General features: G+C 51.7%; 1 protein-coding gene and 1 pseudogene across 5 annotated transcripts in view; one reads left to right on the forward strand and one right to left on the reverse strand.

Moving 5' to 3' along the window:
* Positions 1-26,888, forward strand: part of GRAMD1B (GRAM domain containing 1B) — a 275,856-nt gene that overhangs the window by 226,859 nt on the left and 22,109 nt on the right. For 4 of the 5 annotated variants that reach the window (XM_031936710.1, XM_031936709.1, XM_023208504.3 and 1 more), the window contains 7 exons: positions 4,776-4,796; positions 14,609-14,693; positions 15,261-15,364; positions 16,473-16,568; positions 20,970-21,050; positions 24,086-24,201; positions 25,936-26,092. In XM_031936710.1, the coding sequence (XP_031792570.1) occupies positions 4,776-4,796; positions 14,609-14,693; positions 15,261-15,364; positions 16,473-16,568; positions 20,970-21,050; positions 24,086-24,201; positions 25,936-26,092 (660 nt within the window). Of the gene's footprint in view, positions 1-4,775; positions 4,797-11,415; positions 12,070-14,608; positions 14,694-15,260; positions 15,365-16,472; positions 16,569-20,969; positions 21,051-24,085; positions 24,202-25,935; positions 26,093-26,888 lie in introns of those variants that run through there. The other variant, XM_023208505.2, reaches the window with a different exon arrangement.
* On the reverse strand, positions 18,454-19,960 carry LOC111540270 (annotated as a pseudogene).

A 26,888-nucleotide genomic window follows, 5' to 3' on the forward strand; every position in this document is an offset into this window, starting at 1 on the left:
AGGAGGAGGGTGAACAGCTGTTCCCTTTCCTGAGGGAAGGACAAGGGGCAACACAGCTAATCCTGTAGTCTGTGACCTTCAGACTAAATGCACATCTTGGCTCTGAGGATTTTAAATGGCCGTCCCTGGCTGTGGACAGGGGAGGAGGAGCTTCACCTGGAGCGAGGAAGCCAGCAGGAGATTTCTGTGGGCTCCAGCAGCTTGGCAGGTGCAGGCATGTCTGATATCTGGGGATGGGGTTTTGAAATGCCCTGTGGCAGCCCCTCTTGAGTGCCTCCCACCCCTGGCTTGATGTGGGACTAGTGGGTGCTCGAGGCTCAGTTGGCAAGAGGAAGGATATGGCCTGACACGGGCATCAGGCTCCCCGCTCCCTGCTCCTGCACACTTTTCCATCCAGTCTCTGTACACCCCAAGCATGACTCTTGAGTGGTTGGGGATGCTCTGTAAGCTCCGAGGCAGGATGAATCATTTGAATGGGGTAGCCAGGACAGGCGTCAGGGACCAGGTAGAATTCTGAGTGGGATTTTGGAGAGGCTAAAAGGAGACATAATGAAGGGACCGAGAGCCGAGCAGGAATCAGGAGCCAATCTGGGCCTTTTCATAGGAACTGAGGAGGGAGGGGCTGGGGTGAGCACAGGTCTCCTTTCCCCTGGGCGACTGGGTGGATGCCACGCCCATCCCTGGCAGACACATTCTGAGTTTTCTGACATTGGTTCCCCACTTCCCCACCTCATTCTCCCACTGATCATTGCCATGGAACCTGCCCTGCCGTCCTTTCAATGGAGTCAACATAGGACGGGCTTGTGCGAGGAGGGACACCGTAGTATCCCAGGTGGCCTGGGACGTGCATGTGCAGGACACACAGACTTCAGAAGAGGAACACAAGAACCAGTAGGGGAATTAGGTTCTTTGAAGGCCAGGGCCTGGAGCAGATGGTGCTGCGAAAAGAGGAGGGTCTGGTAGCGGGATGGGGACATGCCCCTCCTCAGTGGAACACCTTCTAGGGTTAATCACATGTATTCCCAGCAAGTCATTTCACAGCTATTTCTACTGATACTGTTGTAGCTAGTCCACCTCACTTCCTGTCTCCTGGCTACCCCAGAGGACACCATGCCTTCTATTTTTTGGGCAAGCTGGCCAGTGCCTCTGCTTCTCCCCAGGTCCCATGCACGGGATCTTTCTTTTCTTCTCTGGGCCTCAGTTTCCTCATTTGCTACTATGTAAGCATGGCACCAGGTGATCGCTAAGGCCCGACCCCTCTGGATCCATCACTGTGCAGCCCCGGGCGAGCCCTCCTAGGTGCAGCCCTGCCCCAGCACTTCCCTCCCGATGAGTTTGTGCTGCCGCCCAGCTTCCGCCCTGTAGTGACAGCCTGTGGCCACCAGAGGGAGCGAGGGGCCGTTCTACCGCTCTCCCACCTGCCCTCAGGGCGCGCGCAGCAGGTGCGGCAAAGCACGGCTCCTCCTGCCCAGCTGCACGCCTCCCGCCCTCCCGCCGCGGTGCGGGCATCGCCCTCGCGCCGTGGCACTGACCCTCCTTTGACTTTCCTTTTTTTTTCAAATCTAATTTTTGTGGTTTTCTTTCCAGTATGACAGACTTAACCTGATCAAAGTAAGAATTGTTTTTTATTTCTAACTCCTACTAAATGTAGAGCTCCCCAAGTCCCTGCCCGCCCCCCGCCACACCCCGCACCTTAATCTTCCAGACTCCCAGAGCCTTTGCAGTGCGAGATGTTTCTGGAAACCACCTCCCAGTAACCTGGGTCTGTTTCCAGGGGCCTGGCATTCTGATAAGTGCTTGCTTTTCAGACCTTCTAGGGAAAATGATAGAAATGAGCGTGTCCCCAACAGCTGTGTCTTTGTCCTGACTCCCTTCCTCCTCTTTGGCCAAATCCACTTATTATAAGCTGTCAGAGAAGCCTCCATCGCTGCTCCCTGGTTCTGTGCCTTCCTTCCCTCGGACCTGGTCCTCCAGGTAGGGGCTCTACAGCAAACTAAAGCCAGACGACGAGGGGCGCCCCTCCTCACCCTCAGAGGCCTGCAGCTCCTCTGACTTGCCTGCACCTGAGGGTCTGGGTCCTTCCTGTGTGGCAGCGCCTTTGGGATTCATTTATGGGAATGCAGAACCACAGGCATTGAATGTGCCTCCAACAGGCTGGGCAGAGTTTAGGGGCCCCTGCCCACAGTGGACAGGCTCGGGGGCTGCTTTGGACGTGGCTGGAGGGGGGACCCATTGTTCCTGTGGCCCCTCAGTGGCAGCCTGTAAGAAGCTGCCTGGAGATTGCTGGTTCAGGGCAGAGCCTCAGCACAGTCCTGCTCCTTGGTATCTTTCACGTTTCTTATCAGTTCTTTAAACATGTTCTTATCCACCCTTTACAAAAGAGCAAACATTAGATACAAGGGCATCACAGAGCAGTTAGGGACAGGACTGGCTTCCCTGCCTGAGGCTGTGTGCGACCCTCATACTTTGTTCCACACAGATTTGGAAGGCACAAGCGCCGACGTGCCAGCCCTTGCAAAGGGGCCATCTACTTCTGTCTACCCGGGGCAGGAGGGGGCCCCGTGCAGGCGGAGTCACAGGCATCTGGGATCCCCCTGTCAGCCCATGTTCCTGTTGCCCCCTTTCCTGCTAGTGCCTTATATGAAGGTCACGGCATTGATACGAGGAGCTGGGAGCTTGGGAGATGGTTTCTCCGTTGTGAAGCAGATCTTATGACCTGGGTTGCAGTTGAGGAGACTGTGGGGCCGCTGGGGCCGGCTGCTCCCAGAGCGCATCTTCCCACTGCTGGGAGGTGTCTTTTGTAACGAACATCCGCACAGCCTCCTGCCCTGTGGGCTCCGAATCGGGCTTCTGTGTGGGGACTCAGGAAGTGAGCCATCCCTAGGCGCAGACCCCAGGCGCAGCCTGCTTGCCCCATCTACCTCCTCCAGAAGTGGGTAGCCTTGGCTGCAGTGCCTAGAGGCGAGTTTTCAGGTTGTGGACTCCCATGTGGCCGCACCTTTCTCAGGAAAAAATAGTTTTTAATATTTGGATTTGGGCCCTTTACCTGCTGAGACCTCTGAATTGGAGGTGGGGATGAAGCTATGATGGGAGGGTGTGGCCTTTGGATGGACCGTGGTGACAGGCTTTGTTGGGAAGTGACCCTGGAGAGCACCTTGCAGAGGGGGACTTGCCATTGGCCTCTGGTCACATCCTGGCCATCGAGGGCATGTGTGAGGGCAAAGCTGCTGGGAAGCAGCCCCACCCACGCGAGGCCCCTCAGCCCCTTCCAGCTCCTCTGCGGCCTGGTTTCACCGTGCGGGGTGATGGTGGACCATCTTTACAGAGTTCTGGTGGAATGGGGGAGATAGATCACATGACCAGCGGTCATCACCGTGGGCACACACCCACCCTTGGGTACGTAGTCGCTTCCTCCCCTCTAGAAACAGCAGACATTCGAGGACCATGGCTACTCTTGTCTGCCCTTCTGGGTCGGGACGCTTTAACACCACGTGGAGGGGATCCAGACCTCTGGGTAGAGCTAAGGTATTCCACCCAGTGATCCCTAAAACTGAAAATAATCTGAGCTCCACCAAGAGATGGAGCTTAAGCGTGTGTGTGTGCATGCACGTGTGTGTGCGTGTGTATGTGTGTGTGAACGTATGTCTGTGTATATGTGTATCTGTGTATATGTGTGTGTCTCTGTGTGTATGTGCGTGCCTGTGTGTATATATGTGTGGTGTGTGTGCAAGTGCACATGTATATGTGCATGTCTGCATGTATGTGTGGTGTGTGTGTGTGTGTGTATATGTGTGTACGTGTATTTGTGCCTTGTGTGTAGTGTGTATGTGTGCATGTGTGTGTGAATATGTGTGGTGTGTACATGTGCATGTGTGTATGTGTGTTTGTGTATATGTACGTGTGTGTATTTGTGCGTGTGTGTGTATGCGTATGAGTATGTATGTGTACATGTGCACATGAACTTGCCTATCTGCGTGTCCATCTATCTTTCAAGTGGGATGTACATGAAGGACTACTGGCCATAGGGCTTGAAGACAGACAAGGCACGATCTTAGCTAGCCCTCCTGTTCCCCTGAGACACATTCAGGTCCCCTTTTTCCTGGGTCTGGGAATGGAGAACACCTAAGTTCTGAAGCTGGGGTGGGATCTATTTTGCTTGTTTGGAATTATGGCACCACTGGGTTGGAATGGACCCTTCAACCTCCTGCCCCATGCAGAACCCACAAGCACTCCCCGACCGTCACAGTTTAGGTACAGCCCATTTTTTGGCACAGGAGGGATTTGCTCACCCGCCTGCTGAGAGTGCAGTTGGAGGGAGGGAGTTTTAGGTAGTCCCCTTTCTACCTCGAAAGTGTCCCACCCTGCCTTTTACAGGGAGCTGTCTTAGAGCGGAAGGCTGGGTTGGCCGCCATCACATTTTGCTTCTGGTCAGGGCCCATTTGGGGACTGGGTCTCGAATGCCCACGTGTGCCCCTCACCCCATCAGAACCTTGCGATGGGGCTCCAGCTGCCTTCTGGTTGAGCTCTAGCTGGTGCTGCCGCTGCCTGCCACCCCGCCCGCGGTGGGCTTCCAGCATGGACTGCTCCCGGGCCTCCTTTCTGGAACTGCCTTGAGAAAGAAGGACCCTTCCTGAGCAACCACATGGGAAGCATTCAGCTGCATTCGGGCCCCTCCTCCCTGCCCACCCTCCGCTGTCTGTGTACCCTTCCCCCTGGCCCTTCCCCCCATCTCTTCCCTGACTAATTCTACCTTCTCTTTCATTTTCTCTTTTCAGAAAAGCCAGAGTTGGTATAATGTAAGTATTCCTGTTTCCCTTCTTGTTGGGTACCTGAGGGGGTTGGAGGTTGGGGGGAAGGGGCGTGGGGTGCGATTGGGCTTTCCTGTGGGCTTCTTTCCTTAGCAGCCCCTTTACTCCTAAACCAGCTGCAGCGGTTATTCTCTGCAGCATGACACGGCAGCCTTGAAGAGGAGGATTGCATTCAGGGGACCAAGGAGGCGTGGCCAGCCGTATCCACTGCCTCACCCAGGCTCTTAGATAAGGGTCTATCAGCCCTAAAGGAGGAGACCCGCCAGGGAGGGAGTGGCCATTCCAGAGCCTGACAGAATTCTGGTGCTGGGGCAGCCTGGGGGCCTGAACTTCATTTTCTTCCCTTAACATTTCGGGGCAAATCCAGCCGGAAAACTTTCCCCCATTGATAGAAGAGTCAACCCATGTGATGGGCTTTGACCCCTGTCCGAAGGACCCCTTCAACAGCTGCAAAGCATGCCCTTCCTACAAGACCTCCTGGTGCTTGGGACCGTGGTGAAGGCGTGGCGTGGGGCCACTGTCTAGGTCATCCTGGGGGCGCCCTGTGCAGCTGCTGCATACCTAGAAACTGTTGTGGAGTAAGCAGGCCCGGCGGAGGCCACAGCCTCTCAGTCACACAAACTGGGTGGTGGGATTTGGACGTTTTCCCTGCAGAGCAGCTGTCTGAGCTCTCAGCTGGCCCCCGGCGTGTGTTCTGCCCTTTGGGGACTTCACAGTGGAGGGGCTGACCTCAGATGACCCTCTGAGCCTGCCCTCCTCACACCTAACTCTGATGAATCCTGGGAAAGCCATCTTTGCCCCCTCCCTGGACACACCAGGTTCTGCTCCAGCAGGAGATGTGGGCATGGAGTAGCTGTGGCTGTGAAGGACAGAGTTGAGGAGGGCGCTCTGGCCAGGGGATGGGCTGGAGGGGAGAGGCGAGGGTTTAATGTAGGGACGGGGTTGCAGATCAATTGTGTGGGCTGGTGTGTGTTTTCCTACTTGGCGCTGGGCATTTCTTCAAAGTCAGGCATGTGCTCACGAGCCCCTCGGCTGCCAACATCCTGCTGCCCAGTGACCAGCTCTTCCTGGGTGCTGTTGATCTGCAAGCCTTGGCCACCACCTGCCCAGCACCACAAACAAGGCAGAATTTGGTGGGCTGTGCTGAGTTGTGGAGAGGAGTTATGCGCTGAGGTATCTTGGGGTGGGAGAGAAGCCAGACTCTACTTCTATCTCTGAGCCAGCCCCTTACCTTCTAGGAGGTTTCCTGGCCTGTGGCCTCAGAAGAGGGGAGGGGGTGAGTGCTGAGCTTCCTGGGAGCGACCCGCAGCCCAGCTGTCATGGGGACCCCAGCATCCTTCGCTCAACTCCCCCTGGCACCTTTTTGAGCAGCGTCGCACAAATTCAGGCTCCCGTAGGGGAACAGGACCCACGTGGCTGCAGGCCTGTTAGACAGTTCAGACATCGCCATTTGGACAGGCCAGCCCCTGTCCTTGTTGCTAATCTCTTTCCTCTTCTCATCTGTCATTGCTCTTTTTATTGCTGTTTAGCTCAGCCTTTTGTTTCGTCTCAGCCTATGCTTCCTTGGATTCTTCTCAGCCCTTTGCTCTGACTCCACTCCTTTCCTTTCTTTCAATCTTCCACCATTTGCTTGTTTCTCTGATTTCCACTCTCCCAGGTAGGTTTCCCTCTCTGTTAGATTCCAACAGGCTTTACTTTCTCCCCTTCTCTCCGCCATCCTTTCCCCCTGATTCCCTCTCCCTTAGCCTCCGCCTGAGTACTCTGCGTAGCAATGGGGTAGAAGTAGATGCTGTCTCCTGGCTGGAGGATGGGGTGGGCCAGAAGTCAGGGGTTCAGATGACACATACGAGAGCCAGCGGAGGAGCTGGGCACGACGGAGTCTTGCTTTCTGATGGTGCCACCTGCGCCAGGGATGTGCAGAAGCGGTTGGACCTCAGCGACTCTTTGAATCATCCCTTGGGATGTTCTCTTTTCCCGGCCTTGTCCTTCCTCTTCTTTTATTAATTCTCACTTGTCTTCTTTCACCCTCCACCCTCTCATCCCAAGTGCGTTACAAAAACATCCCTGACTCTCCACTTAGCTCAGATCATTCATTCTTAGAGGCCAAGCGCCCAAGGGGCTCTTTGCTGAGGAGTGTGTGGGGCCATCCTCTCCTGGAGTCGTGCGGCCCCCCTGGGAGTCCGCCCTCAGGTAACAGGGCACCCCTGCTCCTTCATTGTGCAGTGCTCATGTCCGTGGTCTCGTGTGCAGATACCTCCTCAGGAGCTGCAGCTGAACAAGCTCCTCTCCCCAGCACCCCTCCACAGCTGTCATCTGCGCCTCTTCAGGAGGCCCTTGCCCTGCCCCTGCTGCATTGACGTGGTTTCCTGTGTTCCTCTAGGGAGCTTTTCTGTGTTCCTTTAGGGAGCTCCGTCTTCCTGCCCTGCCTCTGCTGGGCTGCTTGGAATCTGCCCTTCAGGCAGGATCCCTCTCCCCTTCTCAGCTTTGCTGGCTGGCCCTCTATAACCTCTCTGTGGATCCTAGGGTCAGCGCTCCAGCCATTCTGATATCTGAGGCTCATTCATTACACTGAAAGTCCTTCAGATAGGTAAAGGCATTGTAATGCCCAGCCCTGGGGATGCTTAGGAACCCCCTGGCTGGAGTGAGAGCAGTGAGGGCCAGTGCCCTGCAGAATCGCTGCTGGTGGCAAGAGCATCCAGGCCCACTGGAGCAGCCTGGGTCTGGTAGGAAAGGAAGCCCAGCCACCACCCAGCCCATGCCCCAGCCTCCCCCTTCACCTGCTGCCTCTCTGCAGAAGACAAAAGCATTTCCTTTTACATGGCTAGCCAGAGAGGAGCCATTGCCATGATGACAAACATGCTTGGTCTAAAGAGTGAGTCATGCGGAGGCAAGTGGCTGGACCCCAGGGACACGGGGAGAGGCCGTGGCAGGAGAGTGTCAGGTCCAGAGTGGGGTTTGAAGGCTGTGCCATCTACAGGTACCCTGAGTCCTCCCAGGCCTGATTATATGTACTCCTCCTTATCCCCAATGCTCCAGTCTACCACCCCAGTCTTAATCAGGGGCCTCCAATCAAGGGAGCTGTCCCAGTAGACATGAGATGGAGGGAAAAGCAGAAATGGGATTTCGCCTTCAGCAGGGAGCCAAGGGCAGAGTTGAGGGGCAGCCTGGCTAGGGCCGTTGGGGCAGGAGGGGTGAAATGTACTCCCCCTCAGCCCCCAAGGGGGCGTAAGGTCACAGGGGCTTCTTTCCTTGGCCTCCTGGTGCATTCCTGCGGGCAGCCTTCTCTATGGCAGCCCAGGAAGGAGCATTTCTGAGATCAGAGCACAGGAGCCCAAACCCTGGCAGCTGCCTGAGACTTAGCACCCTGCTTGCCTGAAGCACCTGCCGTTAGGGCTGCAGCTTTGTGGAGGAGACGGAGGGATGGTGCCAAGCCTGGGGAGCGGCTGGCGTAAGCGAGAGAGCAAAAGAACAAAGGTGTATAGGAATGGAATTCAGGGTGTTGGGGGTGGGCAGTGGAGAGGGTAGGAGACCTGTCTGGCACCTGGCCTTGCCCCAGGACTGACGATGCTCCTCCACCTCTGTCTGTCTCCCCTCTGTATTTACTCCCAACTTGAAGGGTCTTCCTGGCTCCCATCCTGCGTTTTTCAGATGAGCCCCCAGCCCAGCCCAGCCCCACCCCTTCTCTACCCTTCTGCATAGCCCCCATGCCTGCCTCAGTCTCCCTTTCCCTCCTTTGCTCAGTTACCTCCTCGTCTCCAGTCCCACATCTGGCTTCTGCCTATCCAGATTTGGCTGCAAGGTCAGAGTTTCCTGTGTGGATCTTAACTGGTTTCTTCCCAGGTGAGATCAATGCTCCACCAAAATCCATCTGTTTTCTCCTGGGCTCCTCCACCCCCTCCTTCTCTCCGTCCCTGGGAAGAGGGTACCACTTGGTCTCAGCTCCTGATGTTTGCCGTAGAGTTAATGTTTAGCCCAGGGTCAATTCCTTCTCCGCTGACTCACCCAGCCCTGCCCAGCCCTTGGTGTGGGTGTGGGGGAGACAAAGGCTTCTGCGTAAGGGGCTTATCTCCCAGGGCTTTATCTCACAGGGCTCATCTCCCAGGGCTTTATCTCACAGGGCGTATCCTGTCTCTATCTCACCCCTTACAGCCCAGGCAGCCACTTGGCCTGTAGTAATTCTCAGATGTTTTCGGGTAGTTACTGTAAGGATCCAGAGTCTCTTGGAGCTACCTACAGCTTACATACTGGCGTCTGGTGTCATCCCAAGGGAGGCATTCTGGTCACCTTGGAAAATGGACTTGCTACGTTTGCCTGCCACACTGCTCAGGATAGGGCTGACCATGCAGGGTGAAGAGAAGCTCGCACGTGTGCTGGAGAGAGTGTTGGCAGCGACCAGGCACTGACACGCCAAACCTATGGAACCAGGAATCTTTGTGTGTACGTGTAAGATGCAGTGTCAACAGGCATCCTTTGAGAGGTAGATAAGGAATGCATTCACTTGGTAAATACTTTCTTAGCACCTGATACAGTATCCCTTATCCAAAACTTTTGGGATCAGATGTGTTTTGGATTTCTGTTTTTTTTTTTTTATTTTGGAATATTTACATATATATATATACACACACACACACACATATATATATCAAATGAGATATCTTGGGACCCAAGTCTAAACACCAGATTTATTTCCTATATCACTTATACATATAGCCTGAGGATAATTTATATAATATTTTAAATGATTTTATGCACCAAGAAAAGTGCTGACTATGTTTTGGCTGGGATGTGTCACCTGAGCAGCCTGTCACGTGAGGTCAGGTGTGGAGTCTTCTGCTTGCGGCATCATGTTGGGGCTCAAAAGGTTTCCCATTTTCAGATTAGGGATGCTCAACCTGTATTTGCAACACTTCACAGCAAGTGCAGGAGAAATATGAACCTGTTTGAGGCGTAGATCCTTCCTGGAGAAGGCGTCCTTCTGTCAGAGTGAGACATGCTACACCGCGAATGGAGAGCCGCGTCTGCACCCGTGGGGTGTCCATCTAGAGAGGATTGTAGGAGTTTGGTAGGGGAGGGTTTGCGGGAGGAGTCAGACTCTTCTACTTTCTCCAACACTCTTTACCTGGGAGAATCCAGGTTCCTCTGAATTAGCATCTTTGGAATCTACTTTTTTTTTTCTTTTGAGAGTCTCTCTCTGCTGCCCAGACTGGAGTGCAGTGGTGCGATCTCGGCTCACTGCAACCTCCACCTCCGAGGTTCGAGCAATTATCCTGCCTCAGCCTCCTGAGTAGCTGGGATTACAGTCACCTGCCACCATGTATGGCTAATTTATATTTTATATATGTATATAAAATATATATATATATTTGTAGTGGAGACAGGGTTTCACCATGTTGGCCACGCTGGTCTCACACTCCTGACCTCAAGTGATCGGCCCACGTTGGCCTCCCAAAGTGCTGGGATTACAGGCGTGAGCCACCGTGCCCAGCCTGGAATCTACACTTTTAAATGTGTTCACGGGGCCATTTTTAAGTAAAGTTTGGGGGCTGCTGTATTAAATTACCAAGACTCCTAAGACAAAAGCACCATTCCTCATCCTGTGCAGGCCAAGACCCTCCTGGCAAGGTGGTCGAGCTGGGAAGGGTGAGGGGGCAGCCCCATTTGTTTCAAGGGTCTGACTTTTCCTGGGAATCCACATCTTCCCAGCCCCACTGCTGTCTCATCCCTGTCCCTAGCTTCTTGGTCTGGGGCCTTTCTTGCCCCATTGGCCTGGCTTTCATTTCCCTGGATTTTGCTGCTTTGAGGACCAAAATCTGTGCTTTTAGTATTGCTGTTTTGCCCTTAAGATCTGACAGTGTTTTTGGGCTTGATCCCCCTCTTGCTAATGCTGGAGGTTGTACAGGGTCCATGGGAAGGAAGAGGGTGCCTCAGACAGATCCCAAAGCTGTTGATCTCAGCTTCTCCGCCACCAGCATGTCTGCAACTGGGTCAGCAAAATCCCCAGGCTGCTACTGCTGCTGTGGGGAAGTTGGTGGATGGATGGGTTGGTGAGGTGTAAGAGTGTCTCCAGGAAGTCCCTGGCGACTTGAGTCTCACATTTCAGATTTCATACTAACAGCAGTGCCCTGCTGCCTCCCCTCCCTACTCCACGCCTCCATGTGGAGCCCTGGCCAGCAACTTTCCATTGCAGGAAACATCTGCTGGGGAGGCCAGGCTCAGCTGGGGGTTACTGGAGGACGTTGGCCGGGACCATCACCCAGATCCTGTAACTTGAAGCATGTATAGGGCCCTGCTCTGCCCGCCCACCCGTTCTGCCTCCCTCCTTCCCTCCCTCTCTGCCACGGGTGACTCTAACAAAGAAGCTGTTTGCTGGTCAGGCGAGCAGAGCAGGGGCTGAGGAAGGGAGTGTGTGTGGGGCTGGAGGTGAGAGCGGGCCCCGTTGCTGCAGCCAGTGGTGGCTGCTCTGCCTGGGTGAGGGCTGTGAGTCATAGCCCAGTGCCCGCCCAGGGTAGAGGTTGATTAAACGTGACACTCTATGGGACAGAACAGGACTGGGGAGCTGAGCATTCGGTTCCTTTACTGGAGTTTCAGACCAACTATGAGTCACTCTGCTGCATGTGAGTGATTGGCGGGGCTAGACCCTGGACCCGGCTGTGGATCATCGCTGTCCTGCAGAGTCTGCTTGTCTACCCGGGGCCTGCCTCCCAGACCTCCAGCTGGCCCTGGGCACCTGCTGTGCCATCTGCATCCTCGGGACCCTTGGGGTGACTGTCTGCACTGACCAGGGGGAGGTGCATGACCACACCACCTCTGGGCTACTCTCCGCCCGTGGACCAGCCAAGGACAAAGCAGAGCCCGCCATGGGAGACTGGCCAGCCAGCTTGCCCTGAGAACTGCACCGACCACCTCCTCTCACTTGTGAAGCTTCACGCTGGACACGTAGCTCTAGGAGCAGAAAGGACACTTGTCAGAGTCACACAGGCCCTCTGCCGAGAAACCAGAGGCCGCCCATCCACAGTCAAGCCAGGGGAGACCAACTGTTTTCATCGTGTAGGGACAGTCGGGAGTCAGTGCTGAGGGAGCCAGGCGTCACTGGGAGGGGCAGCCGTGCTGGGCAATGGAATCGCTGACAGAGTCGGGGGTCCTCTGGAGTCTCCTGCTGGAGCAGGAGAGCCAGCTCCTGCAGTGGTACCTGAAGCAGCTTGGCCATGCACCTGCTGCCGCCGAACACCATTGCTGGCACGGATCTGAGGAAATCCCAGCCGTGAGTGTGTGACCCAGTTTCTCTGAGTCTCTGTGGTAGTTCTGCACCCTTGTCATGCCACTTGGCTCTCCTACCCGAAGGCCCCAGATTTGACAATCTTGGAACCAAAATTATTTGACCACTTTAAATTGAACTAGGTGAGCCAGGTCCCACCTTTGGGGTTGCAGGAGGGAGAGGGCTGGGGTCTCTGGCTTCAGGAGGCTGCGTGGTGGCAGGCCCAGCATGCCCACCTGATGTGCCTGCCATCCACACAACAGCCCTGTGGAATAGGCATGTGTTGGTTGGATGAAGGAGTCTCCAGACTGGCTGACTGAGCAGGCCAGGGCTGGATTCACCCGCCACTCTCCCTGCTGCTGCTACAGCTTTGTTTGAAGGAAAGTAGCAGCCCCCTAAATTTGCCTGCGGGTTGGAGACTGTGGTCAAATGCCCTGTACCTCCACTTCTGTGGATACCTGAGCTGTCACTGGATATGCGAGAATCAAGGGGGAGAAGGCACTAGGACAGAAAATTAGAAATAGGAAGACTTGGGGCTTCAAGGGGTTGGAGGTCTGACATCCAGTTTCACCTGAAGTGTGTTTGGGGTCTCCTGGTCGGCTGCTCCTCAGGCTGACACTGGAACTTTGTAAATACGAAGACCCAGTAGAGGGCTTGGAAGGCTAGTGGGAGCCCCAAAGCAGGTGAACATCTCATTCTCAAGGGAGTGCGCTCTTTTGGGGAAGGCCTTCTGCTTCCTCTTGGCAGGAGGACCAGGAGCAGGTACCCTCCAGAGGCAGCACAGAGCGGGGCTCAGACGGCACTGAGTCAGACTGCCTCGCTCGTATTCCACTCCCAAGTTGCTTAACTTCACTGTTTCTCAATTTCCTCAAGTGCAAAATGGGAGAATAAAAATAGTCTGGGGTCTGATGCAATGACCCACGCACAGGGCTTATGGCTGTGCTTGGCACGTGATAATAACTCCATGTGAGCCGCAAGCAGCTCGAGAAGGTCAGTTAGGCATAATGAGAACTCACTGGCGATCAGGTGGTCAAGCTGGGGTTTTCAGTGTGTGGACTCTGTTCTAAGAGGCAAGGGGGCCATCTAGATTCCATATCTCAGTACCAGTTTGAAACTAATCCATGGGCCAGAGGAATGTTGTTTTCTAAGGTTTTGTTTTGTTTTGTAGCCACAGGCTACACCGTAGGCTGAGGGTCAGCAGCACTGTCTCTGAGTAGGTGGTCAGCGCATCATGGATGGAGTGCGGGTGTCTCCCTGTAGCCGCGCGTGGCTCGTCCCAGGTTGTGCACTTGCTTTCGTCTGTCATCCCTGGTGCTCCTCCTCTATGGGCCCATATTTTCTTTTTAGTTTCTTTTTTATTCTTTGTTTTTTAAATGTAAGATTGTAAGCCCTCAGGTTGGGTGCGGTGGCTCACTCCTGTAATCCCAGCACTTTGGGAGGCTGAGGTGGGTGGATCACTTGAGGTCAGGAGTTTGAGACCAGCCTGGCCAATATGTTGAAACCCTGTCTCTAGTAAAAATATAAAAATTAGCCAGACGAGGTGGCACATACCTGTAGTCCCAGCTACTTAGGAGACTGAGGCAGGAGAATTGCTTGAACCTGGGAGGCAGAGGTTGCAGTGAGCCAAGATCACACCACTGCACTCCAGCCTGGGTGACAGAGCGAGACTCTGTCTAAACAAACCAATAAACAAACAAACAAGATTGTAAACCCTCAAAGGAATACACAGGATTTCTGTGTATTCAGCTGGCTCATGGGATTTCCAAGGAGGATTTGCTAAGGCAGTTTCTGGGTATGAGCCTCTCCGAGGCAGCCGTGTTGCTGGGAGGGAGGTGAGCACAGAACCGGGGGTCATGAGATCTGACACTGATCAGCTGAGGAGCTGGGGCAGGGGGCTTCTCTCTGGCCCTGGTCTCTTCCTCGATGCTGTAAGGATTGGATTAGATAATGTAAGGATGGAGAGGGGAATTGGATGCTTCTCCTGGGCCAGTTGTGTTTTTTAGTTCTCTACCTGTGTGCTTATTGCAGTACTGGTTTTATGTTTTATGTGATTTCTTAGAAAATCATGTCTTTTCCACACAGCCAAGTGCTCACTCTGATAGTCATGACAACACCTTCTTCTGAGAGGTGCTCTGGGCAGCATCATGGGGCACTGGGCAGCCTTCCTGGGTCCCTGCTTCACTGTCAAGGTGGTGTTGGCAGAAGGCAGAACAGCAGTAGCTGGCGTGGTGGGTCCCAGGAAGCACCCTGGAGGTGTCCCTCCTTCCTTTCTCTGATCGGGGTATAATGAGAGCCCCCCCTTGCTGTGTCTGGCATTTTCTCATTGGTGGAGGCCCTGGCTGCAAAGTGTTTCCCAGCACCAGATTCTCCCCACTGTGTTTCTCCACACCGAGCCCCGTTCCTCAGCCTGACCTCCTAGGGTCTGTAGGAGGGCAGAGCCTCATCTTTGCTTTTTAAACACACAAGCAAGTGCTCCTCCTCTTGCCCTTTCTTGCTAACCCCGCAGAACCGGGTGCGTCTGCTAACCTTGGCCGTTGTCACGCAGGTGTTAAGCCCCACCTACAAGCAGAGAAATGAAGACTTCAGAAAGCTCTTCAAGCAGCTTCCAGACACGGAGCGCCTCATTGTTGGTGAGTTGGGTGACCTGGGAGGGGATGGGGAGGAAGTCTGGGGAGCCCCCGGCATAGCACTCAGGGTGCTTCTGTCTAGAGCCCTCAAGCCAACCCAAGTAAGCAAGGGAACAGGGAGAGAGGCTGTCCAGAGCCCTGGACCCAGCTGTCAGGGCTCGAGGCTGAGTACCAGGCTTGTGGCAGCCTCGAGAGCCCAACCTGGAGTGAGTCACTGGCACTTTTATCTCTGCAGATGGCCCGGTGGCAGAGGGGTTAGCATAGTTGTGGTTGGGGGAGGGAAGTTAGTTGAATTTTGTTGGTCTTTCCCACCTCTAGCTTCCTTGGCCCACTTTGCCATCACATTTATTTATCTGCCTCTAGGCAGTTGCACGTCACGCCACCTTTATGCTCCTCGTCATGAGATGGTAGGGACTTCCTTGGCTGCTAGTTCAAGTGCCTGGCACCCCTTGTCCATGGTGGGCGCTGGGCTCCCCCAGTGCTCGTGGGAGGGATGACATGCCTGCTCTGCGGTGGTTTGCTGACAATGCTTCCTGCCTCTGAGCTCCCCTATCTCCGCCCCTACCACAGATTACTCATGTGCACTCCAAAGAGACATTCTCCTTCAGGGCCGACTCTACCTCTCTGAAAATTGGATCTGCTTCTACAGCAACATCTTCCGCTGGGAAACTCTGGTAAAGACCTGGGCATGCTCCCCTGAGCTGTCTCCTTGGCTGTGGCTGAGCAAGCTGCCCTCCCTTTCTTCCTTTTGCTGACTTCATGCTCTTCCCAAGCCTTTGCGTAATTAACAAAAGCATGCCTGAGTCTTGAAAGATACTCAATTCTAAGTCCCAATAATAAGGTCTCCTCTGCCATGTTTCCCCTTCCTCTCTCCCCTTTGGCTGTGGAAGAGAGGACTGGGAGCATTTGCTTTTGTCAAATGCAGGGAAATATTTGGCATGAGTGACTGCAGGAGGAGGCATAGTCAAGTAGAAAGGGCTTTGGCCTTGGGACTCTGAAGAATCGGCTTGCACAATTTATGGGTTCTGCAACTAATTAGCAGCGTGATTTTAGGCTAGTCCTTTCTTTGCCTCTGTTTCCTCATTCCATACACTAAGGAAGAGAAAGATTAACTAGATGTTTTTTTGTTTGTTTGTTTTTTTTAGACAGAGTTTCACTCTTGTTGCCCAGGCTGGAGTGCAAAGGCAGGATCTTGGCTCCCCGCAACCTCCATCCCCCAGCCCCTGAGTTCAAGCAATTCTCTTGCCTCAGCCTCCTGAGTAGCTGAGATTACAGGCATGCGCCACCACACCCAGCTAATTTTGTATTTTTTAAGTAGAGACGGGGCTTCTCCATGTTGGTCAGGCTGGTCTTGAACTCATGACCTTAGGTGATCCACCCGCCTCAGCCTCCCAAAGTGCTGGGTGTACAGATATGAGCCACCACGCCTGACCTAACTAGGTGATTTTTATGGTCCCACCCTGCACCAGTATTCTGTGTTTCTGCAAGTGGCAAATAATGGCAGGACCTCTGCACATTTAGCAGACTATGTAGAAATTAGAAAGCCCCTTGCCCAAGAATCAAGATACTCATGGCTGTAGACAAGGCTCAGTCCCCACTTTGCTGTCTGCCCACTGTGAAATAAAGGGGTAAACCAGATGATCACCAATGTGGCCTCTTTCAGGGTTATAAATATGTGATCTGATTGTCCCTATCTACACTGGCGCCCCCTGAACACCGTTTACCTGACTTACTAATGCCCCCCTTTGCTTGTTACCCATTCTCTGTCCTCTTGGCTGCCAGCTGACAGTCCGTTTGAAAGACATCTGTTCCATGACTAAAGAAAAAACAGCTCGCCTCATTCCCAATGCCATCCAAGTTTGCACTGATTCAGAAAAGGTAAGTGGAGTCTTACTCTGGCCTTTCTAATCCTCCCTTACACCCCCTACTCTTGTATTTCTGCCCTTTCTTGAATTGCATGGATATGGAGGCCAATAGCATAGGGATGAGAGGCGCTAAGGGTGGTGCAGATTCCAGGAACCACCTCCTGGATGGACAGGCTGGGCGAGGCTGAGGAGGGGGAGGATGGAGTGGCCAGACATTGGACCTGGAGCCAGAATACCTGAATTTGAGTCCCTCGACTGTTAGCGTGTTGTGTAGTATGTTTGAGCCTATGTTTTTTCACCTGCAAAATGGAGCCAGCAATACCTATTTAACACAGTCTTGAAATGATATCACATATCTGAAAACACTAAATTGTAAAGCAGTATGCAAATGTTAAGTAGTTGTCATTACGTATGAGCTTAGCTGATTGTCTCTTGAGAGGATGGGGCGTCAGATAGAAAATGGATTGTCCTTACCAGTATGGGGAGAATATGTCAGCTAAAATTCAGGACAGAGCAAACTTTTCACTAGAGCCTGAAGATGAAGAGGTCCAAGGCTAGGGGTAGACTGGGTTTCTGCCGAAGGCCGAGTTTACAGTTTGGACTCAGGCAGTTTGGTGGCAAGAGTCAGGAGACTTTGGGGTCAGATAGTGTTTGGTTTGACCTATATTTGTTTGTTCATTTGTTTTTTTAAGTAGATTTATTAAAAAACAATTGAAGGCCTGAGTGTTGAGAAGCGAATGGGGCCTCTGGGGGTCCTGTCCTGCAGCAGGCCTGACTTTCAGATGACGGTGCTTATAAGGCAGATTAGGGCCTTCCTGGGCTGCGCTAGTTCTTTCCATTTCAGACGCTAGGTTTGGATCCTGGGGCAGCTGCTCAACTCTACCCAACTCTACCATGGCTACCTGGGCTTGGAGAATATGTGAATATTAGCTACTTTTACAGTCAAATAGGGATCTTGTGGAAGAAACAGGTAGACAGACCTATCAAAGTCTCTCATTCTGACCCAGCAAGCAGGTGAAGTGACTGTTGGTCCTAGTTCCATTGTATGTTGGGCTGCAGGCCAATTCCAAATAGCCCAACTCCTTTTTTTTTTTTTTGAGATAGGGCCTCACTGTGTCACCTAGGCTGGTCTCAAACTCCTAGGCTTAAAGATCCTCTAGCCTCAGCCTCCTGAGTAGCTGGGACTATAGTGCATGCCACCATGCCTTTTCTCTCTCTTTTTTTTTTTTTCTTTTTTTTAAATGAGACAGGCTCTCACTATGTTACCTAGGCTGGTCTCAAGCAACCCTCCTGCCTCAGCCTCCCAAGTACTGGGACTACAGGCACAAGCCACTGCACCCAGCTCCAACTCTTTTCTTTATGCAAATACAAAAGGCAAACCTTGGTGCCACACTTAGTCCTTCGTAGCAGTCCTGGCTCATCCTCCTAGCCTTTCCCTAGTATTTGCATCAATGGCTAACTAAGCTGATGGCAGACCTCATCCTGGGGTAATACTCATTCAGGGAAGTAGCAACAAAGGCGGGTGGGGAAAGAGCTCAGGTCAGATTTACATAACATGATGTGTAGCATAACAGGCGCCCATTACATCTCAGCTACTTCTAAAGTTGATCAGAAAGAGGTATGGAGGCATTAAGACCTGAAGCACTGAGTTGGTCCATAACCCTGGGCTTCAGAACAAGGTTTGGTTTTATTTTCTGGCAGAATCTTTTTAAATATAAAACAGATAAAACACATCTCAAATCTGCAATCTGCCAGCATGCCTTGTTTCTATAAGATGCATGCTAGACCATGAAACTACGTAGCAAAAGGTCTTTAAGAGGATTTGGTTGGGAGAAATAGAACAAGCAGATCTCAGGGAAGCCTAGGCTAGTCCTAAAGCTGAGCTACATCCCTGAACACTAGAGGAGTCCTTGTCTTTTCAGGTCCTCATATGTCTTCTTCTTCTCAACATTCCCATTGAGTCTTCATATTCTTCCTCAGGGTCAGGCTGCCATCGTTCTGACGCCATCTGCAGTTTCCGTTTGGCCCACAGGGAGGCAGCCTCTTCAATCTGTGTCACCTTCGCAAAGTGAGCAGTGTTCGGGATGCCCAAACACCTCACGCCATGAGCCTGACGCCATTCAGCAAAGGGCTGCTGGAAGGCTGTGGGTCCTCGGCAGGTGTAGTTTCCACAGTTCTCACAGTTGTAGTTGATACTTAGGCCATGAAGCTTATACGGCCAGTAGGGAATGGGTTTGCCATCCCAGCCAAGTGGCAGGTTTTTTGGGTTTGTAAACGATCTCGTTCTCTTCATCTTCACTCTCACTCTCGCTGATTTGCTCTTCTTCCTCCTCTTCTCGCTCTTCTCCTGTCCTTTCTTGCTCGCATTGTACATTTCCATGGGTGAGTGTCGCTGTTCCCCGAGAATCTCTACATATTCATAGATCTTCATAGAGCTGGGCTTCTAGAAAAGCAATGTCTTTGTTCCTCTCGGTGTCTCACTTGGTGCCCTTTGACTTGGGATTTTTGGCAAACAAAGAGTTTTCAAGGGACTCCAGGGACTTTCCTTGGGTGCTGAATAGTCTCTGGGCTCGCTCTTCTGGGGTCCTGCCACATTTCAGTCCTAAATCTAAGAGAGCAGATTTCAATCTGTCCACACCCAGAGAGGGCAACTCCTCCCAGGAGGAGAGTGCAGAGAGGTCAAGATGGGCTCCAGCGTGCGTCAGGGCACTGCGTGTCTCTTTCGGCCATCCAGAAAGGATCCCATTCTCCCATTTCTTCTCAAATTCAGCCTGAATCTTCCCAGAAAGTTCATTCTGATCTTGGAGAGGCTTCATTCTGTGTGATCGCGAAGGTACTCAAGCAGCATCTCTAGGTATCTCTTAACGCTCTGCATTCTTCCTGTCTTTAGGAATGTCAAATAATTGGTCTAAGATGGATAGGTGTGTGATATAATCCAGCTTCTCAGATGCCTTCAGGTTACTGTACTTGAGGTAACAGTCATGGAGATCGAGGTAATGACCATATCCCTCTTCATCTGTGAACTCCACCCAGTTTTGTGCCTCTTCACTTGGATTCTCTCAAGCCTTCAGGAGCTCCTCAGATTCCACTGACATTGGCACATAGGTCTCATTCGGGTGCTTCTGGTGGAATTCCTTTATTTGCTTGAGTCTGTTATAGAAATCAGCAAACTCACAGGGTCCTGAAATGTCATTGAGCTCCTCCTTTCGTAATCCATCCTTATCATACAAATCCCTCAGGTTCCCACTTACCTCCGTATACCTACCTTGCATGGCCCGAGTGCAGTGATCAGAATTGGTGTGGTCCCAGCATGAACTTCTTAGTGAGCATCTCTTTGGCCATGATGTCCATGAGCCATTCCTTCTTCTCACGATAGCGCCGCTGCTGCTCCAGTATTGTCTCCATCTTCCCTTCACCACGGCCTCTCGTTGTTTTTTGAGGCGTAGTCTCGCTCTGTCACCCAGGCTGGAGTGCAGTAGCGCTATCTTGGCTCACTACAACCTCCACCTTCCGGTTTCAAGCGATTCTTGTGCCTCTCAGCCTCCTGAATAGCTGGGATTACAGGCGCCCGCCACCACACCTGATTAATTTTTGTATTTTTAGTAGAGGCCGAGTTTCACCATGTTGGCCAGGCTGATCTCGAACTCCTGGCCTCAGGTGATCCATCCACCTCAGCCTCCCAAAGTGCTGGGATTACAGGCGTGAGCCACAGCTCCCGGCCCGGTTCAACCTATGTTTTGGACACTAACCAGCTTCTTGATTATACAAGTTGCCTAACCTCCACCAGCCTGTTACCCTTTATTAGTTGTTAGCTTTGTTTATTATCTAAGCCTTTTTGTGTGGTTTAAATGAAATAGCATTTGTGGACCACCTTGTGGTGGTCAGTAAAATCTTCATTACTTTCTTTCTGTCTGTTTAATGGGTAAACTCCACAAGAGCGGGATCTTTCTGTGTTGCTTCTTGTCCCTCACACGTGTAGATTAGTGCGTAACACATACTAATATTCAAATATTTGTTGAATGAATGAAATAGGTCAGCGGATCAGTAGGTTGTGGGTTTGTCTTGTCCTTCCATTTAGGCTAGTTCATAGCTCACCCCTTACCCGGTTCCAGTAGGTAGGTGAGGGACATTTCTTACGGAGATGAGAATTTTGAAACAGGGAGAAAAGCACTGAGGAAAGTGTGGGTAAGAATGGAAGGACTTTGTCACACTGGGAACTTAATAGTACCAGGTACCCAGGCCTCTGGTGTGCTGACCCCATCTCTGAAGCAGATGTGCATGATCACAGGTAACTGAGAGTCATTAGTGTTTGAGGATGAAGTCAGTATCTTTTCTTAAAGGAAGGAGGACCGTGTCTCTCTTAATGATATTGTAATTCAACAGATATTGATTGTTATTTTTTTTTCCAATCTAGCACTTCTTCACTTCATTTGGGGCCCGGGATAGGACATATATGATGATGTTCCGGCTCTGGCAAAATGCTCTCCTTGAAAAGGTAAGTACTGCCGAGTTTGCTTTTACTGTGGGACTGGCTATCTCTGCAGAAGCCGGTGTCTCCTCAGGGTTCTGGGAATCCCCCACTGATAGTATTCTCCTACTGATAGTATTGACCTGAGTCCTGAAAGTCGCACGTAATCTCCCATGAATGGCCTCAACACCTCCAGGAGTAAGGCACTCATTATCTTCAGGCACTTCAGTTCCACTGCTTTGAAATGTCCCAGGATTTTCTCTAATCAGTTATGGTAATGCATGCAGCCATGAAGAAAGAAGTCCTTAAATTCACAGACCCCCAGAAATAGGAGGCACAGCAGGATGAGAGGGCCACCAGGGAAGCCCCAGGGTCGGTCAGGAGATAGAACGGGAAAGGGGAAGAAGTGGGCAGAGCCTTTAGTGTAGTTTTGCAGGAAGGAGCCAGGGAGGCAGGCCAAGCAGGCCAAGCAGGTCTAGGATTGGCTAGTTTGAATTATTTCAGCAGGCTGCAGGTGCCTCAAGTTGCCTGGAAGCTCGGACGCTATAATAGATAATGGGGAGGGTGGGAATATGAGCCTTGGAGGGGCTGGCTGCGTATGAAAGGCCCACTCCTGGATGAGTTATTTCCTCTCTCTAGAAGTTAGCTAACCCTGATGGGTCCCTCCCTAGTCAGCAAGGCCCCAGCTGCCACAACATAAAGTACAAAAAATGTAGTTAACACAGCCACCACGCATTGGCTAGTTGAGTGTTTAAATGAAACTATGAAGAGACACAGTGGAAGGCACCCCTTCATGCAGTGAGCTGTGATTGCGCCACTGCATTCCAGCCTGGATCACAGAGCAAGACCTGTTTCAATTAAAAAAAAAAAAAAGGTCCCACTCAGATGCAGATGCAGTTGGATGTTGAGAAACTGTCTCCAAGCCAGAGAAAGAGATGTAGGAGAAAACACACACATACACACACGCACACATATAATGTTTCCCCCGGGATTAATTTTTATGTGTGTGTATTTATGTGTGTGTGTATATATATGTGTGTGTGTGTGTGTGTGTGTGTATGATTGACATGTGTATATTTAAATATATACATATATTGGCCTTGATTCTGGCCCAAGCAAAAGGCCACGTAAGAAAATTGCGTGGGGGCCGGGCGCGGTGGCTCAAGCCTGTAATCCCAGCACTTTGGGAGGCCGAGACGGGTGGATCATGAGGTCAGGAGATCGAGACCATCCTGGCTAACACGGTGAAACCCCGTCTCTACTAAAAAAAAAATACAAAAAACTAGCCGGGCGAGATGGCGGGCGCCTGTAGTCCCAGCTACTCGGGAGGCTGAGGCAGGAGAATGGCGTAAACCCGGGAGGCGGAGCTTGCAGTGAGCTGAGATCCGGCCACTGCACTCCAGCCTGGGCGACAAAGCGAGACTCCGTCTCAAAAAAAAAAAAAAAAGAAAAGAAAATTGCGTGGATTTATTATTTAGAGTTTCTTCTATTCTGAGAGTCTGTATCCCTGGTATCACTCCTGATAACTTATTTGAGCTGTGGTCCTCTGCCTTCACTCGCCATCAGTAATAGTAAAATGACCATGTGTTTTAGTCTTCACTGGCAGGTTTGAGTTTTCAGCTCACAGCTGCTGTCATTTTTAAATAAGACACGGGGTCATTCCTATGCTTCGCAAATGCCCTCACAAAGAACTGTAGGACTTGGGCCTGCTGAAGAGGGTCTGCTAATTGTGCTTGTCCTGATCGTGGTTGGCCAAGGCAAGCTGGGTGGCATTGGTCAGGGAAGGCTGCAGAGAGCAGGCAAAGAGTGGAGCAGGGCAGGACATGGTTTGGCAGAGAGGCAGATGTGTCCCAGGCAGGGTGAATGTTGCGCATAAAGGCCAGAGATAGGAGGGGGAGGTCCAGGAGAGAAGAAGGTGATACCTCCCTCAGGCACTATGAGGGCCAGCGTAGAGAGCTGCCACCCCCAACCCCGCCGGCCTAGAGGCAGGGCCCCAATTCTGCTATTCCAAGCGCTTTAGTCAGAAAGCTGGAATCCTAGCTCAATATACTCTGCCACCTGCCTGCTTCTTAAACCATACCTGAAACCGTGGGCTTGGGAGCTCTCAAATTCTTTAGGAAGTCTATTGGTGCAAACATTTTTGAAATGGGATTTTTTTTTTTTTTTTTTAAGATAATGATTGCTTCTGTTTTTCTTCCTGCGCTTGCCCTCTCTTCCACACACTTATCCCTGCCACCTTCTCCCCTTCCTCCCAGTCTGAGACTCATTCATGGTCTCTGCCTCTGATCTTAGTTCTTTGACATCCCGTTGCCTCTCTTTGGAGACTCTGAACCCAATGAGAACAAACTTTTCTCAGGGCAGTGTTTTTTGGGAGGACACATAGGCACCCAGTGAAATAAGAGACACTGGAACTGATGCTTAGAACTGCAGGCAAACAGATTCCACCTCAGGTTGGGTGTCACGAGGTTAGGTGAGATGACCTGTAAGGTTCCTAAAACTGTGGGAACGTAAGACTCTACCCAAAGGAACTGTCCAGCTATGGAATGGGCCACCTTTGAGGTTGAACCTCATTCTTGGAAGTGATCCAGTAGGGTCTGTAAGGCCACAGTTAATATAAGAGGAGATTTCTGTGCAGTGTGGTTGGACACTGGGTCAGTGGACCTCTGGGCATTCATTCAGAGTGCTAATCAGAAGCTCTGGGATCGCCTTGTCCCCAGAGTCACATGGGTTTATGCCACTCAGTGCTGGACCTTTTCCATGAGAGCAAAAGGTGAGACAGTTACCGTCCTCTGGGAGCCAGTCGGTCACGTTCCACAAACCTCTGTTGAGGGATCGGGCACCAAAAGGCCGGTTCCTGGTTTTGTTGAAGTCCACCTTCCTAGGCAGCAGACTGGCGTCCTGCTGAGACCCCCAAGGCAGACGGGGGTGGTTGCTGGCCTCCCGTTCAGCTAAGGAGAGAGGAGTTTCTCCTCCTGTCCAGGGGAACCAGCCAGGCTCAGTGCCTCTGTGCAGAGTGGGGGACCTGAGGAGGAAGGCTCAGTCATTCCTTTTCTCCCCTGAAGCCTCTGTGTCCCAAGGAGCTCTGGCACTTTGTTCACCAGTGCTATGGGAACGAACTGGGCCTGACCAGCGATGACGAGGACTACGTGCCCCCTGATGACGACTTCAACACAATGGGGTGAGTGAGGCCGAGGGCGGCTGCCCAGAGCAGCCATGCAGATGCCTGCGGGAAGAACCTGCCAGGCAGAGGGAACAGCACGCATGCCTGTGCAGCCGTGGAATGAACCATGGAATGAACGAGGGAAAGTGGTCACAGGTCAGGGAGCTTGAGGGGGCAGAGCCCAAGGGCCCGGCCAACTTTATGGTTGGCTTTTACTAAAAGTGGGATGGGAAAGTTTGGCTTAGGTAATTGCTAAGGTCTGATTTAACATTTCAGCAGGATCACTCTGGCCTCTGCACTGAGAATACATTGAAGGGGAACCAGGGCAGAGGCAGGGAAACCCATTAAGAGGCCGTTGAGTAATTTAGGTAGTTAGATGAGGGATGGTGGTGGTTTGGAGGAGAAATGGCAATAAGTGTTTAGTTCCTGAATAGATTTTGAAGGGTATGTTGATGGAACAGAAAAGAACCAAAGGTGGCTTTTAGACGTCTTTGGTTTTACTGCCTAGAAGGATGGCATTGTTGCAGACAGAGATGGACAGTACTATAGGCAGAGCAGGTTTCAGGGGGAAGATCAGGAGGGCAGTTTCAGGCAAGTTGAGATTGAGATGCCTGTTAGCCAAATGGAGATGTCAAGTGGGCATTTAGGCATGGAGTGTGAAGGTCACGGGGAAGCCTGGGCTGAGGCCATAAACGCGGCAATTATTGGTGGATAGTCATGAGATTAGCTGAAATTTCAAGTGACTCGGTGAACATAAAAAGAAGTTCAAGGACTGCCTGGGAGCACTCAACGAGGGGAAGAAGCAGCTGAAGAGAGCTTGAAAGCACATGCGGGCCCTAGGAAGGTTTCCTATCTTGGGAGCCAAGGGAAGGAAGTGAAGCGATAGGTTAAGGAAGATGGGAAGATGTGCCCGTAGACTGGCACAAAGCATGCTTGAGAGTGGAAGGGTAGCTAGCTGCAGGCTTGGTGGTGGTGCCAGAGGCATACACAGGGAAAAAGCAAGAAAAGAGCATTGAATGTCTATCGTGCTTAGGTCTGGGCTCAGTCGAAATAATAGTCTTGTCGCTTAACCTCTATGAATACCTATCTGGTTATCTCTAAAATGCACATAATGATTTCCAGAGAGTTGCCAAGCATCTGGATTTGATAAGTACAGGTCAGATGAGGATGATGATGATAGGGTGATGATTGCTCTCTTGGAGGAGGCAACGGCAGCATCCCTGAAGTGTTCCTAGACGGGCACCTACCTTCATCTCAAGGAGGTTTTCTTTCTAGGTGTGTAATGCAGGGAAGTTTTCTAGTTGTCATCCAGAATTTGGGCAGTGCCACTGAAGGAGCGCTCGTGTCCAGAGTCCTGTCTTAGTCACTGTTTGGGAAATGAAATGCATGCTCAGAACCCAGAGATTTGATTCAGAGGCTTAAAATGAAATGGGCACCCATGGGAAAAAATAGCTTAAGACAAATAATCCTTTCATTGAGGTAGGGATAACTCTAAGGAGGCTGCCTAGAAAAGGTGAGTTCGCAGCCAGAAATTTTACATGGGGGGCAGGGAGGGGTGGGGTGGGATGTGAAGGAGATTTCAGGAGAGCAATGGGGTAAGCGGGGGAGTTTTGGTTAGAGGAAGATCATATACAAAGTGAAGAAGCAGGAAATCTCATAGATTTGGATGAATTGAGAGGTCTGAGATTCTTAGCATAGTTGGCCGTCTTGAACCACTGAGGTTAACGTGGACTCACTGGTGTCTTCTCTCAGATACTGTGAAGAGATCCCTGTGGAAGAGAATGAAGTGAATGACAGCTCATCCAAGAGCAGCATAGAGACCAAGCCAGACGCCAGTCCACAGCTGCCCAAGAAATCCATCACCAACAGCACACTGACATCCACAGGGAGCAGTGAGGCCCCTGTCTCGGTATGGGCAGTCAGCCTTTGGCTTCTACCCCCAGTCCTGTGGCCGGCATTTCCTAGCATAGTTCACTGGGAACCCAATCTGGGGAGCAGGTAGAGAGGAGATTGGTTACATTGTGGTCAGTTTCTTCAAGGAGGCATTCTGGAGCAGATAGGCTCTCTGCATTCTAGTGGCGTAGCCGGGGGTCCAGAGCTGGGGCTAGGTGCCTGGGGTACAAGATTGGGTTTGACTTCTGAGCAGATGAAAACCATTTCAAGTCCGCTGTGTGGGCTTTGCTTTTGCTGGACTGCTGCTGATCAGCCCTTCTGATAGAGAACAATCCCAGGTGTTTTTTCACTGCCTTGATCTGACGTCAAAGTCATGCATGAATATAGAACTGTAGAACAATTAATTGTTTATCCACTCATTTGGTTGATATTTATTGAGTATACGTATTGTGGCTTGTTTCTCCACTGTGGTAGACTTTGTGGAAGCCGTAAAAATGTGTAAGAGGACCTCTGTCCTCTGGGACTCTGTTATAGAGGAGGTAGAACCTTGTTGAGGAAAGAGGGTCAGGGCGTGAGCTGGCAGGCAGGAGAACAGGTAGGGTTCTTCAGGAAAGGACTCCCCCAAAGGGAACCTTGTGTTTCAGTAGGCTGTAAGTCAGACCACCTGCCCTTAGAATGAAAATGTTATTCATTGGATGCCTGGTCTTTATTTTCCATCTGTGAGGTTATCTTTAAAATGTAAAGAGTTGTATCAATTCCCTTCCAGGGCTAAGGAGAGAATGAGTTTTAAAAAATGCTTATGAAGCCTTTCG

This window comes from Piliocolobus tephrosceles, chromosome 13 (assembly GCF_002776525.5).
Source record: "Piliocolobus tephrosceles isolate RC106 chromosome 13, ASM277652v3, whole genome shotgun sequence".
In the NCBI taxonomy this organism is placed as follows: domain Eukaryota; kingdom Metazoa; phylum Chordata; class Mammalia; order Primates; family Cercopithecidae; genus Piliocolobus; species Piliocolobus tephrosceles.